The sequence below is a fragment of the Vombatus ursinus genome, unplaced genomic scaffold, assembly GCF_900497805.2.
Source record: "Vombatus ursinus unplaced genomic scaffold, bare-nosed wombat genome assembly UNPS02011591.1, whole genome shotgun sequence".
Classification (NCBI taxonomy): Eukaryota; Metazoa; Chordata; class Mammalia; order Diprotodontia; family Vombatidae; genus Vombatus; species Vombatus ursinus.
This window is the reverse complement of record NW_020951369.1, coordinates 4,980,580-4,993,742: the sequence shown is the minus strand read 5'-3', so window position 1 is coordinate 4,993,742 and position 13,163 is coordinate 4,980,580. Positions and strand designations below refer to the sequence as shown.

The 13,163-nt window shown below is 37.1% G+C and overlaps 1 protein-coding gene across 7 annotated transcripts in view; it reads left to right on the top strand.

Annotated features, from left to right (window-relative positions):
- The window catches only part of INPP4A (inositol polyphosphate-4-phosphatase type I A), a 206,372-nt gene that overhangs the window by 129,362 nt on the left and 63,847 nt on the right, over positions 1–13,163 (top strand). For all 7 annotated transcript variants that reach the window (XM_027856626.1, XM_027856631.1, XM_027856628.1 and 4 more), the window contains 5 exons: positions 6,580–6,698; positions 8,242–8,358; positions 9,390–9,469; positions 10,641–10,752; positions 12,632–12,722. In XM_027856626.1, the coding sequence (XP_027712427.1) occupies positions 6,580–6,698; positions 8,242–8,358; positions 9,390–9,469; positions 10,641–10,752; positions 12,632–12,722 (519 nt within the window). The remainder of the gene's footprint in view (positions 1–6,579; positions 6,699–8,241; positions 8,359–9,389; positions 9,470–10,640; positions 10,753–12,631; positions 12,723–13,163) is intronic.

Genomic DNA, 13,163 nt, shown 5'->3' with positions numbered 1-13,163 from the left:
TAGCTGAGCAATAATGACAGCTGAGGAGTATGGATGTTGCTGCTTCTGGTAATCTAAAGATTTCCCTCTCCTAGACTGATGCTCTTCACTGCTCTTTTCTCTTTTCTCCTTGGATGGTAGTTACAGAGGTCACTGACTATATCCAGGACACAGAGTGTAGTGGAAAGACCCTGAACTAGGAATCAAGACCTAGGTTCTGGACTGTTCTGGCTGAGTGGTGTGCCTTTAACCACATAAACTTCCTCTTCTGTAGTAGGAGGTGATGATAACTTGGCTCACTGGGTTATTGTGAGGGTTAAATAAGATAATAAAGTGCTTTGAGAAGTATAAGTAACTGTATAAAGATATGTCAAAGAATGCAATTTCATCAGGTTGGAAACTCATGTCTTAGAAAGTTGCTAAGGCTCAGAGAAATTAAATGACATTCCCACAATCACACAGGGGGTGTTAAAGGCAGAATTTCAAATGGACACTCCCTAACTTCAAATCTAGAATCATGTCTAATGTGCTGTGGCTCCTGTCTTATTAAGGCTGAGAAGATTAAGGGACTTTTTCAAGGTCACACAGGTAGTAAGTTCCTGAGCTAGAGTGTGTAAATATAAGAAGTATTCAGAATAGTAAATAATATGATTAACTACTATAATAACAATATTATTAACTACTGCAGTTACTACCTCCTAAACATAACCCTAATGAGAAACTAAAAATTTTACCTCTTGCTTTCTAAAGGAGGTACATAATTCATTATAAAACTAGTAAGTACTTTTTGCATTGGAAGTACTCACTCTTCTCATATGAGAGTCACAGAAATTCACAGAGCTGTGAGGTAACTAGGTCATGAGTGGATAGAGGGCTGGCCCTGGAGTCAGGAAGACCTGGGTTCAAATTTGGCTCAGACACTTATTCTGTGTGACTGGGCAAGTCATTTAACTAACCTCTGTCTGCCTCAGTTTCCTAATCTATAAAATGGAGGTAATAATAGCACCTATTATTATAATACCCAACATTTATATAGCACTCCCTATGTGCCAGGCACTGTTAGGTGCTTTGCAGTTATCATGTCATTTGGTCCTCACAGCAACCCTGGAAACTGAGACAGGCAGAGGTTAAATGACTTCCCCAGGGTCATGCAGCTAGTAAGTGACCAAGGCTGTATTTGAACTCAGGTCTTTCTGACTTCAGGCTCAGTGTTCTATCTACTGCTCTGCTTAGTTGCCCTGTGACAATAATAATATTTATAAAGTGTTTAACACAGTGCCTGGCACAAAGTAGGTGCTTAATGCTTGTTTAAAAAAAAATAATGGAACCTTAGAGAACTAGTTCAGTCCCATCACTTTACAGATGAGGAAACTGGGATCCAGAGAGATCTTCCACATTATGCTTCCTGGACTACAGGATAATCAGCATCTTGCTTTTTAGCTGCTTTTTTTTACAGACTTCTTATAAAGTCTTAAGTAGATAGGTGTGGTTTTGTTGACTTTATCTCTTCTGATTTATTTAGATAGATTTCTGTGGCTATTGTCTCTGTGTTAAAGCTTCTAGTGATGTTACATTTTATCTTTGTCTAGTTCAGGGTTTTAGGGTCTTAGGTTTATCATCATCTACATCTTCTAACTTACATGTATCAAATCCATCCTCAGATATTAACTAGCTGTGTGACCTTGGGCAAGTCATTTTACCTTATTTGCCACAGTTTTCTCATTTGTAAAATGAGCTGGAGAAGGAAATAGCTAACCACTCCAGTATCTTTGTCAAGAAAATCCTAGATGGGGTCATGAAGAATTGGGCATGACTAAAAATGACGAAACAACAACAATAACAACAACTTTATGTCGGATGCTCTGTTGCTTCTGATATTACACTCTGAATCCATGCCCCAGCCTATTCTATCAGAGATTGTTATCTACATTCTTATTTCCCCATTTTTACTTCATTAATTACTCTGTCTTGCCTTCAGTCCGTAGGCAGGTATACACAGTATATTTGTTCCAGGACTTTATGGAATTGATTGGCTTGTCAATACGCTAACACAGTCTTCCAGAAATACCATCCCATTGAAATAGTATAGTAACTGATACCTATCATGATACCATTGACTGAGGTCCTGAGATACTGGCTTCCTGTCTGTAACCTTTTCATTTTTTTCACACATGAGCCATGAACCCATGGAATTGGGAAGATAGTTAAGCATAGAGCTTAGCCCTTTCTCAGAAAACTTCTCTGTACAGGTTTTATGAAGTAGCAGTTAAGAAAAAAGGAAGCATTCCTTTCTATTGGGCCAGCATCTCCAATTGCATGGTTCTAGATTGCTGAGGTGGGTAGGAATAGCAGGCATATAATACATGAGCTTTCTAGATGAGACTTATGGTCAAAAGCAACTTTGGTCTTTGTGTTTTTATCTGAGCAAAATTTTTGTAACTAAGATTTTGATATTTTCTTTACATTGGGTATAGAAATGGAGAAGTCAGAATAGAGATAAAATCTTTCTGCCAACAAGCTATGGCTTTATTTTTAGGTAATGGGCTGCACCCAATTTATTTTTATTAAACAAATATAAGCATACCTTGGAGATACTGAAGGTTTGGGTTCAGACAAGTACAATAGAGTGAGTCACTTGGTTTCCCATATAAAATTATGTTTACACTATAATGTAGCTTGTTAAGTATGCAGCAGTATTGTATCTAAAAAAACCCAACAATGTACATACCTTGTTTAAAAAGTACTTTATTGCTAAAAGATGCTAACCATCATCTGAGCCTTCAGCAAATCATAATATTTTTGCTGGTGGAGGGTCTTGCCCCAATGTTGATCGCCACTGACTGATCGGGGGGTGGTTACTCAAGTTTGGGGTGGCTGTGACAATTTCTTAAAATAAGACAACAGTGGAGTTTACCACATCGATTGACTCTTACTTTCACTAGAATGCATATAGGCCATTGTAGGTCTATTAATTAGCCCAATTTTAATATTATTGTCTCCCAGGGAATAAGGAGACCAGAGAGTGACAGAGAATGGGCTGGTTGTGGAGCAGTCAGAACACACACAACATTTATCAATTAAGTTCATCATCTTATATGGGCACGGTTCATGGTGCCCCATAACAATTATAATAGTAACATCAAAGATGACAGATCACCATAACAGATATCATAATGATGAAAAAGTTTGAATTATTGTGAGAATTACCCAAATGTGACACAGAGATATTATGTGAACATATGCTTTTGGGAAAATGGCACCAATAGATTTGTTCCAACTCAGGGTTGTCACAAGCCTTTAATTTGTAAAAAACACACTATCTGTGAAGCTCAATAAAGCCAAGTGTAATAAAACGAGGTATACCTGTAGTTAGGAAATGGCTACCTCTGTGCACTGTGCTAGGATTTATAGGACATACAAAGATGTCCTGTCAAAGTTCAACGCAAATACCACCTCTAGCGTACAACCTTCTCTTGATTTGCCAGTTGTTAGTGCTCTTCCTTCCCAAATCACTATATTTATTTTGTGTCATATAGATAATTTCCTGTGAGCATGTTTTATCCCCCTAGTATAACATAAATGCCTTGATAACAAAGATTGTGATCATATGACCAACAATATGGCTGAATAGTTGCTTTCTACAAATTTCTCCAATTCCAGAACTTCAAAAGAAAGGGCTAGATACAGGGTACTTTAAGCTGAATTTACAAGATAAGATTATAAAATCCTTGTACCAGAAAATAACTTAATTCAGAAACTATGAGAACATTGCCAAGAATTTCTGAATCCTGGCCTCAAGGAAGTGATTGAGTGCCTAATGCATTTGCCTGACACACAGTAGGTGCCTGGGTACTTGTTGATTGACTGCTGTTTAGTTGGGGAGGCAAGAAAGACACAAATCATAAATAATAGTACAACAGTAGAAAAGCTGTCAGAAAGAGCAGAGAAATTAGTGTATCATACTGCTCCCAGGAGAAGGAAGGTAGTACTTGAGCCAGGCTGTGAAGGATAGATAAGATTGAGATAGTTAAGAGTGGATGAAGGAGGGCACTCCAAGAGAAGGAAAACAGCATCTACAAAGGCCCTCTGGAAGGAGGGAGGGATATGCATGGAAAGACAAGTACAACAGTTTGACTAGATTGAAAGACTTGTATAGGGGAGAAGTGGAAGATACAGTTTAGTCCAACAAACTTTACACTGCTTTGGAGATGAATTTGGAGAAATAGGTCAACGAGGATTGAGGTTGGAGAGTATTAAATACCATACTAAGGATCATTGGATTATAGATTTAGAGCTTAGAAAATTGCTCAGAGGGTACCTAGTCCAATCCTTTCCTTAACCCAAGGTAAGGAATTGAGGCCAGGATAGGTTAAATGACTTTTCCAAAGTCTCACAGCAGTGGCAGATTAAGGATTTGAACCCAGGCCTTCTGACACCAAATTCTGCAAATTTTCTACTATTTGACCTTTATCCTGTAGGTAATAGTAGCTGTCCTCTAATTAGAATTACAGTTGCTTATTATTTGCAATTTGTTTGGAGGTTTTCTGTTTAATAAAAAAATTAAGATACAGTTTTTGTGTATTGGTGTTTAATTTTCTATCTCCACCCCCAACCATGTTTGAAGGAGTTAGAAAGCTATTATGTTGCTTAAGTTGATGAAACATTAAAGTATTATTTAATACTCATTGATTTTCATGTAACATACACGATATTAAAGCCAGATTGATATTCTAAGAGTACAACACTCTTCTTTGATGATGATTTCAATTTCAGACATCTTGTCGATCAAAGCACTTCAGCATTTAACTTATTTTCTTAAGTTTGGTAGAAAAGTTATCATACCTACCTTGTCTTAGCTAGAGTAAAACGTTGCCTGTTGAGGCTTTTTTTATCCAGGAGCTAAATCTTTTCTAATTTTTTTTTTTGCCTGTTGTTGCAATAAATGGCAGACTTTCACTCCCACAACTATAGTGAAGTCTTCCTTCCTTCCTTCCTTCCTTCCTTGCTTCCTTCCTTCCTTCCTTTGAAGACAACATGCAAACAGCAATATAAGATAAGATACACACGTAAGATTAATTAATAATAATCCAAGGAAAGACACTAGTATTAAAGAGTATTGATAAAGGCTTCTTCCAGAAAGTTGAATTTTAGTTGTGACTTATAAGAAGCTAGGGAATCTAGGAGGTGTAGAGATTAAGAGGGAGAGAATTCTAGGTTTAGGGAATAGCCAGAGAAAATTCATAAAATCAGCATCTTGATAAGCAAAAGCAAGGAGGCCAGTGTCTGAACTGTGGAATATGTGGAGGGGAGTAAAATGTAAGATTAGAATGATAAGAACAGCATGTGGTACTTTACCCTTAAGTCCCAACTTTTTGTTGTTCAGTCATTTCAATTATGTCAGACTCTTCATGACCCCGTTTGAGGTTTTCTTAGCAAAATACTGGAATAGTTTGCCATTTCTCCAACCCGTTTTACAGATGCTGAGGCAAGCAGGGTTAAGTGACTTGCCCAGGGTCACACAGCTAGTAACTGTATGAGGCCAAATTTGAACTCAGCTAAATGAATCTTCCTGACTGCAGGCACACCACTCTACCCACTGCACCACCTGGCCACCCAGTCCAAACTCTAGCTGTGATATCTGAAATGTCATATCAACAAATTCTAGAGACCAGCTCATAATTGGATACATCCTTGTCCTTAGGTTTTCTCAAGTGCCAGTCGTTGGACAAATAGATGCATACATATTACAACTGCATGACTGTAGGGAAGTCATTTAACTCTTCTGAGCCTCAGTTTCTTTTTGGGGTAAAGAACACAGGTCTTAGAAAATCTGTACTTACCAGCTGTGTGACCCTGGGCAAGTCACTTAACCCCGATTGCCTCACCAAAAAACAAAAACAAAAAAAAAACTGAATTTGATTTCTGACTCTTACTTACTAGTCTGACCTTGGGCCAGTAACTTAATTTCTCTGGTCCTCAGTTTCCTCATTGATTGTACCTCTCAACTCTATTTCCTATAATATACAAAACATGAATGACAGTCCTGGTACTACCTAGCCCTCAGGGATGTTGTAATGAGCTCACTTTGTAAACCATTGAATCACTATAGAAATGAGACAAATTGAAGTCTGCTTCAAAGGCATTGTAGCCATTCTTTAGACTCTATATGTTTGTGTGAGATTAGTGTTGTTAGAACACTGTATTAATGAGGCCAGGGTCAGGTACCCATCTCCAGATGGTCCAGTTGTTTGATTCTATTCTTATGCCTTTAACCTCATCCAGCTGTTCGCCTCGAGTGGAATGAGGAGATCAAATATAGATGAGATGGCTTAAGTCTGTCACCACCGCTGGTGTGACTGCAAGGTTATTTCCTCTTGATTATGTGTGAAGGGTAACAGTAACATAGATGAACTATGTAGCTGAATTATCTTTCTTTGTGTCATTCATATGCTGGGGTTTCTTATGAAACATTTCCTGTTTTTTTGTTTTTTGGGTTGGTTTTGTTTTTTTTTTGCTTTTTTTTTTTTGAGAACAGAGAACTAACCAGAGCAAGATTCTGAAAGCTTAATTTAATTATTTTTTAAATTTTCATTGTCAAAGCTTGCAGCGAGCTACATACTCCATCGCTAGATCGAAAACCAAATAGTTTTGTAGCAGTGAGTGTAACAACACCTCCTCAGGCATTCTGGACAAAGCATGCACAGACAGAGATTATAGAGGTGAGTGTAACTCCATGTCCTCTTACAGGAGAAAACTCCAGAAATTCCCCAGTTGCAGTATTTCTGCTGCTCTATGAGGTATATATCCAGATCTGGATATATACCTATAAGGTATATATCTTTATATCCATATCCATATATACATATATATATATATCCATAGCTATGAATGTTTCTTTGAACACTGATTATTTTTACTTGTACTTTGGCCATTTCTGATTATAATCATTTATTTGCATGGCGCTTGTTTTTGAAACATGTTTTAGTAGTACTGGTTGGCTCATCGCTTTAAACAGTGCTCCTACAAGTTCATTTAGCTTTTTTGAGTTGTAAGAATAAATCAACCTTGTCCATTCTGGTTGAGGATCATGTCTGAAGAGTTGTTTTGCTCCTCTGCTCATCAGTCAAAGCTCATTAGTCTAGTTATAGCGGGATAACCAACACCTTGTTGCAGTACCCTCTCATTGTAGGATGTTTGTTTTTTTAAATTCCACAGTTTCTTATTAAGTGATAACATTATTAATATTAATTATTATTAATTATAATATTAATTATTATTATTTAATTCAAAATGAATTAAATTTATTTATTTTGAGGAACAGGGTGATGCAAATTTTATGATACGCCTGGTGACAGATAGACACATGGCAGGTGTGCTGTGCAGCAGAGGTTAGGAATTGCTGGGTCTTGAAACTTAAAAGTTCTTTTTTTCTGCTCTGTCTAATAAGAACATTTTGAGTGCCCAAAGCAGTGTAGGTAGCTTGTTGGCATTAGTGGTGTCTCCTAGCAGCTATTTCCAAAATAACATGCATTTCTTTTCTCTCTTCTCCACAAACTTGGACCTTAGCTGGATACTCATTCAGTCTTTTGGAAGCATATTTCCAAAACAAACCTGGATTGTTGACTATTTATGAAATTTTATCATTAAATGTTTCCCAAGTTAAAATACAATTAAACTGAATTTCCGGAAAAGAAAAAGATTGTAAGGATTTTTTTTTTCTTTTCCAAATTGCAGAGAAGAGGGTGGTATAAATTCTAATAATATTCCAAAAACAGGTGCAGAAAAATTAGGACCCAGAGTTTGCTAAATTCGCCATCCTTTTCTAGGAATAGTAAATATCCTTAACAGTTCATTTCCTTCCTTGTCTGGACTGTTTATATCATAAAAGACCTTAAACCTGTGAGTTGGTTTTTGTTAATGAAAAAGACCGGATATTTAACTTTGTAAGACTGAAAACATGGACATTCAACCTCTTTATAATCTTACCAAAAATAACCTTGTTGGGTTGAAAAGTTTTGTAATTGTAAGAAAACTCTTCATGACCTTGATTATAGTGTTAGAAATATCCTGTACAATGATAACAGTTAGTGGAATTTAAATGTGTAAGGGTCACTGGAGGTATCTCTGTGCCTACAAATGTTAGTTTGTTATAACCATAGCTACTAAGAACATTTTTTTTCCTCAACCTAATAATTTCATTCTGTATTTTTTTAAATGTATCTATTATTCTTTCATGGAATAACATTCTCTTTTTTGTTCCAGGGAACTAACAATCCTATATTTCTAAGCAGTATCGCCTTCTTTCAAGACTCCCTTATCAATCAGATGACGCAAATCAAACTATCTGTTTATGATGTCAAAGACAGATCTCAGGGAACAGTTAAGTAATCTTTTTTAGACTTTGTAGAATCACTTTCCTTTTCAGTCACATGATGAATTAAGTAAGATACTAGTATTTGGCTTCAAGTTTGAGCCCGAGGTAATCGAATATGTAGCCTTAGAAACAAAGTAAAACATTTCAAAGGCATCATTGAAATTTCTTTCCTCATCTCCTAACTATGCTCCTCGATAAGAGAATTCATGATATATTTTACATGAGTTCTCTTGGACTCATGTAAAAAACAAAGGATATCAATGAAACTATGTATTACAATCATTTCTTGATTGTAAGCCTCCTCTATCCCTGGCAGCCTTATACCCTGCCTCATAACAAAGAAAAGTGAGCAAAAAGAAGTGATATAATTAGTAACTTTGTCTGAAAATATATGTAACATTATGGTCTCCATAGTCATCTATTTCTCTGTCAAAAGGAGTGCATTGTATTTCACTGTCTGTTCTGATTATGACAATTAGATCATAGTTTCAGAACTAGTAGGAACCTTAGACATCATGTATTCCAACCTCCTTACTTTACAGATGAAGAAATTAAGACTCAAAAGGTTGTAAATTACAGTGACAGAGCTGAGATTTGAACCCAGAACCTCAGAGTCAAAATTCTTTCTACTGTACCATGTTATTTGTTTTACTTGGAGCCCAACCTCCTCTTCATGTTCATTTCATTTATATTCTTGTGGTCATTGTATATTCTTCTGGTTATTTCATTCTGTCACAGTTGATATAAATCTCCATTTCTCTGAGGTATTCAGAGTTGTCATTTCTTATTGCACAGTGATATTCCGTTACATTCATACACTATTTGTTCAGCCATCTCCCAATCATTGGGCACCCACTTTTACCCAGTTTTTTGATACCACAAAAAGTACTTTGATGTACAGTAGATCTGACCCGTATGCCCAGTAATGAGATCCTTACCAGACTTATTTTTTAGTCCAAATTCTTCTGCATGTCTTGTAATCAGAATATTAGAAAAATTTGTACACTAACTCTGTCACTCTTTCTCCCCTACTTAGATGTATTTACTGGGTTCTGGGACATTCATTGTCAAAGATCTGCTTCAGGAGAAATACCATAGGTTGCATTTAACACTAAGGTTGGTATTTAGCTTTGTTCTCTTTGAAAGAGAAATAAAATTCTCTTACATTTTCCTCTAGTGGTCTCAAAATTGCTTCTGCTTAGAGTTAGTTTCTGGTTAGGGTATGACATTTAAATCATCTATGGAAACAAGATATCATAGATACATTAAAGGCAATTGTCTACCTCACAGAGGCCTAACTCATAAGCATTCTGTTAGTGGAGCAAAGTGGGAATAAACTCACTTTCTTGGGGCCATTGGGGTAATTACCATGTCCTACCCTTAGAAAAGGCATTATTTGAGAATGAGCCTTGTAACTTAAAAGCATTAGTGCACTTCTCAGAAGTTTCCCATTTCCTATCTCTTCACAAGAAGAACCAGACCCTTGATTACTGTTTTATAAGGTCAAATTCTAATGGATTCATGCTGGAACTTGGCAGCAGAGAGAAATGTAGTGTTTTCATCCTTGATACCTGGTATGGAAAGCCGAATCTTGCTTATGTTCCAACAGCTAATTTTATCTGCAGTAGAAAAGGTGGGGTGTCATCATTGCACCAAACTTCCTTCTGCATTTTAAATCTTTCCTTTGGGAGGTGTGTCATTTCAACAGATTACACTGTGAGGCAGTGGTCCTCCCAGCTTCTAAGCTTATACTGTGAGGTGGCTTCTAAATAATTTCTGTCTTTAGGGCTTCTTTGAGTAGTTGGGTGAAGAATGGGTTGGGGGGAAGTCAAGTCATCCCTTCAAAATTCTTCCTGAGTTCATTCTAGTTAACTGTCCAGGGGAATTCCTAAAGGGTACTAGTTTAGACAAGACTCTGTCTCACTTGTTTGCTAGAGCTAATTAGAGTTGGGGATTGGGGAAGGAAGGAACATTGAAGAGATGGGAAAGGGGAAATAAGAAGGGGGGTGTAAGGATAGACTCATTTCCCAGAGGACTCTTAGTCCTGAAGCCTAATACCAGAGTGGAGAGACCCCTCACAGCACCTGTAGACTAAAGCAATTATTCAGATCCTATCAGTCCCAAGTTTTGATCATCCCCTAATATTCCTGGAAATACTCCAGGGTCCATAGATGTAAATCTGTGACTTTTAGCCAGTTGTTAGTTTGAACTTCTCATGTATAGTATACTTGCCTAGCATGACATACATTACAAGCAAATTCACATTTTATCACATTGTTTGTCACAGGTCTGCTGAAAATGATCGCGTAGGTAACATTACTGTAATAGGATGGCAAATGGAAGAGAAGTCAGACCAGCGGCCCCCTGTAACGAGGTCACCTGATACAGTTAATGGGAGGGTGAGCATGTACCTTTTTTGAGCTACCAAAGTAGGAATTGGAAGGAAAACATAGCACAAATAGTGTTTGCCATCCAGGTCCTCATCAGAGTAATTTTCATTGATTGTTAGCTTTATGTCATTGGAAACCTCTTCATTTTCAACCCCTCAATGACCTATGTTTTCCCTGGAGACCTAGGACAGTTCTCAGATTACAGTGATTGGACCTACAAATTAGTATTTATGTCATGCTGTTTGGGGGCTTCTATTTCGTTGACTTTGACCTTGCTTCTTAGACACTGAAGCTTTCATTTGAGGGTGTACTAAAGAATGAGCCACCACCAGTGATGCATGTGTGCACAGAGAGTTTCTATACAAATTGAGATAAATAGTTACAGGTGCCTACATCTCTTGGAATTAAATACATGAATATCTATTGAGGGCGGGCTGTCTGCCAGGCGCAAGTCTGCAAAAATTCAATAGAGGCCCTGAGGGGGTTGGTAGAATATTATAAGAAGTTTTTGCTTGGAAAGCAGTTGATAAAATAAGCCTGCTGAGAGGTTGGCATGAGATCTGTCTGAGCCAGACCTTTTTGAAATCATTTATAGAGAAACTTGCAAGGAGACAACAAACAAAGAATAGAACAGATTCACTAGTGTTTCTATAATCCGTTCTCATTGACTCTGGCAATGGGACCACCATATTTGAATCCTTTCATCTCATTTGTGATGTGAAGAAGTCACAGTGGCACTTAGAAAGTCAAAACTCAGAAGTTTCTGGGTCTGAGCAAACATGAACTGAAGAAATATTTAAAGGAGATGACACCATTTTTAAGGCACTTGGGAATCAATTTTTCATGATACCTCGAAGACAAGAAGACTCCGTGGAAGGGATAGTATTACAAACAATGCTTTTACCAAAGTAAGGCATCCAAGAAGACATCAACAACTACTGACCCACTTGTTTTCTCATCTCTACAAAGTGTTTATGAGCATGGTCTATGTATGCATAAAGGAAATCCTAGATTAACATATGAGAAGGTAGCAAATGGGCTTTTGCAGACAATTTTCTATGCTTCCCATGTGGTCAGAGATCTCAGAGATCATAGAATCATCGACGTGGAAAAGATTTAGAAGTCATCTAGTCCAAACTCTCATTTTACAGGTCTTCAGAGGTATAGTAATGTGTGTACCCAGAGTCACACAGCTAATAAGTAGCAGAACAGGGATTGAATGAAAAGAGAAATTAAATTCATCTCTTAATCAGATTGCTTCAGCCCTTGACTATTATAAAGAGTCTTATCCAGAGATTGTTAACATATAGTCCCTGCTCTGAGTTGATTCTCTAATTATGTGCTTCTCATGTTTGTGTTACAAATGCTGTATGTGATGTGTCAGGTCATGACTTAAAATGGAAAGTGCTAATAAGGAACACTTAACGATATTGTGGCTACTTAATCTCAACCACTATCAATGAACAGTTCATATAGTAGTATTGGATTGTAAGGTGAAAGTCCATTTTTATTGAGGAAAAGTATTGAGTTTTATCTGACATTTTATCTGACATTTTACCTGTGTAAAGATATCATCTTTACATCCATCATCTTGTCTGCAGTCCACTCCTATTACAGATGAGGAAACTGAGAGCCTGAGAGATTATAGAGTCTAGAAAAGTTGCATGTAAAATGATTTTTACAAAGCAAATCATACTCTAAATGTCCTAAGTGGTGAATTAATTTACCTTGTGACTCAGTAAATTAATTGTACAGATTGAGCATTGATTTCAAGAGAGATGCTCTGTGTTTATACAGGGTTTCTAGGCCATGATTTCATGCATTAGGTGGTGATGAGTCACTGCTGGATTTCACAGCCTCTTTGGTATTTCCCACATGTATCATTTAGACTGTTCTACCAGTGGATGAAAGCTTGACAGAATCGTTAGGAATCCGATCCAAATATGCTTCCTTGCGGAAAGATTCATTACTAAAATCAGGTACGTAGTTCTCTGAATCGATCTCAATGCCTTGCTTATAAGCTTAAACATGTGAACATAGAACTAGAGAGAAAATAACTATTCACTTATGGTTATTACAGTAGTCTGAGTTGATTTCACTTATCTCCTTTCTAAACATAACTGCTTTTGCCAGATGTTCATTGCATTAGTCATACATTGAGCAGGAGACATGTTGCGGGATTATTTGCTTCTCTTTGATTTCATGCCTTCTTCTCTCCCTTTTATCCCCACAACCACATCAGTTAGTTTAGACAAATAGTCACTATGCTTTTCAGTGTGAAGATTGGATACAGCATATAGAAAAATGTGTTTGGAATCAGTCCTTTTGTCATTTTTCCTTAGAAACATTGTCATGCACTTGGGTGAGGGGTGAGTGTGTGTGTGTGTGTGTGTGTGTGTGTGTGTGTGTGTGTGTGTGTG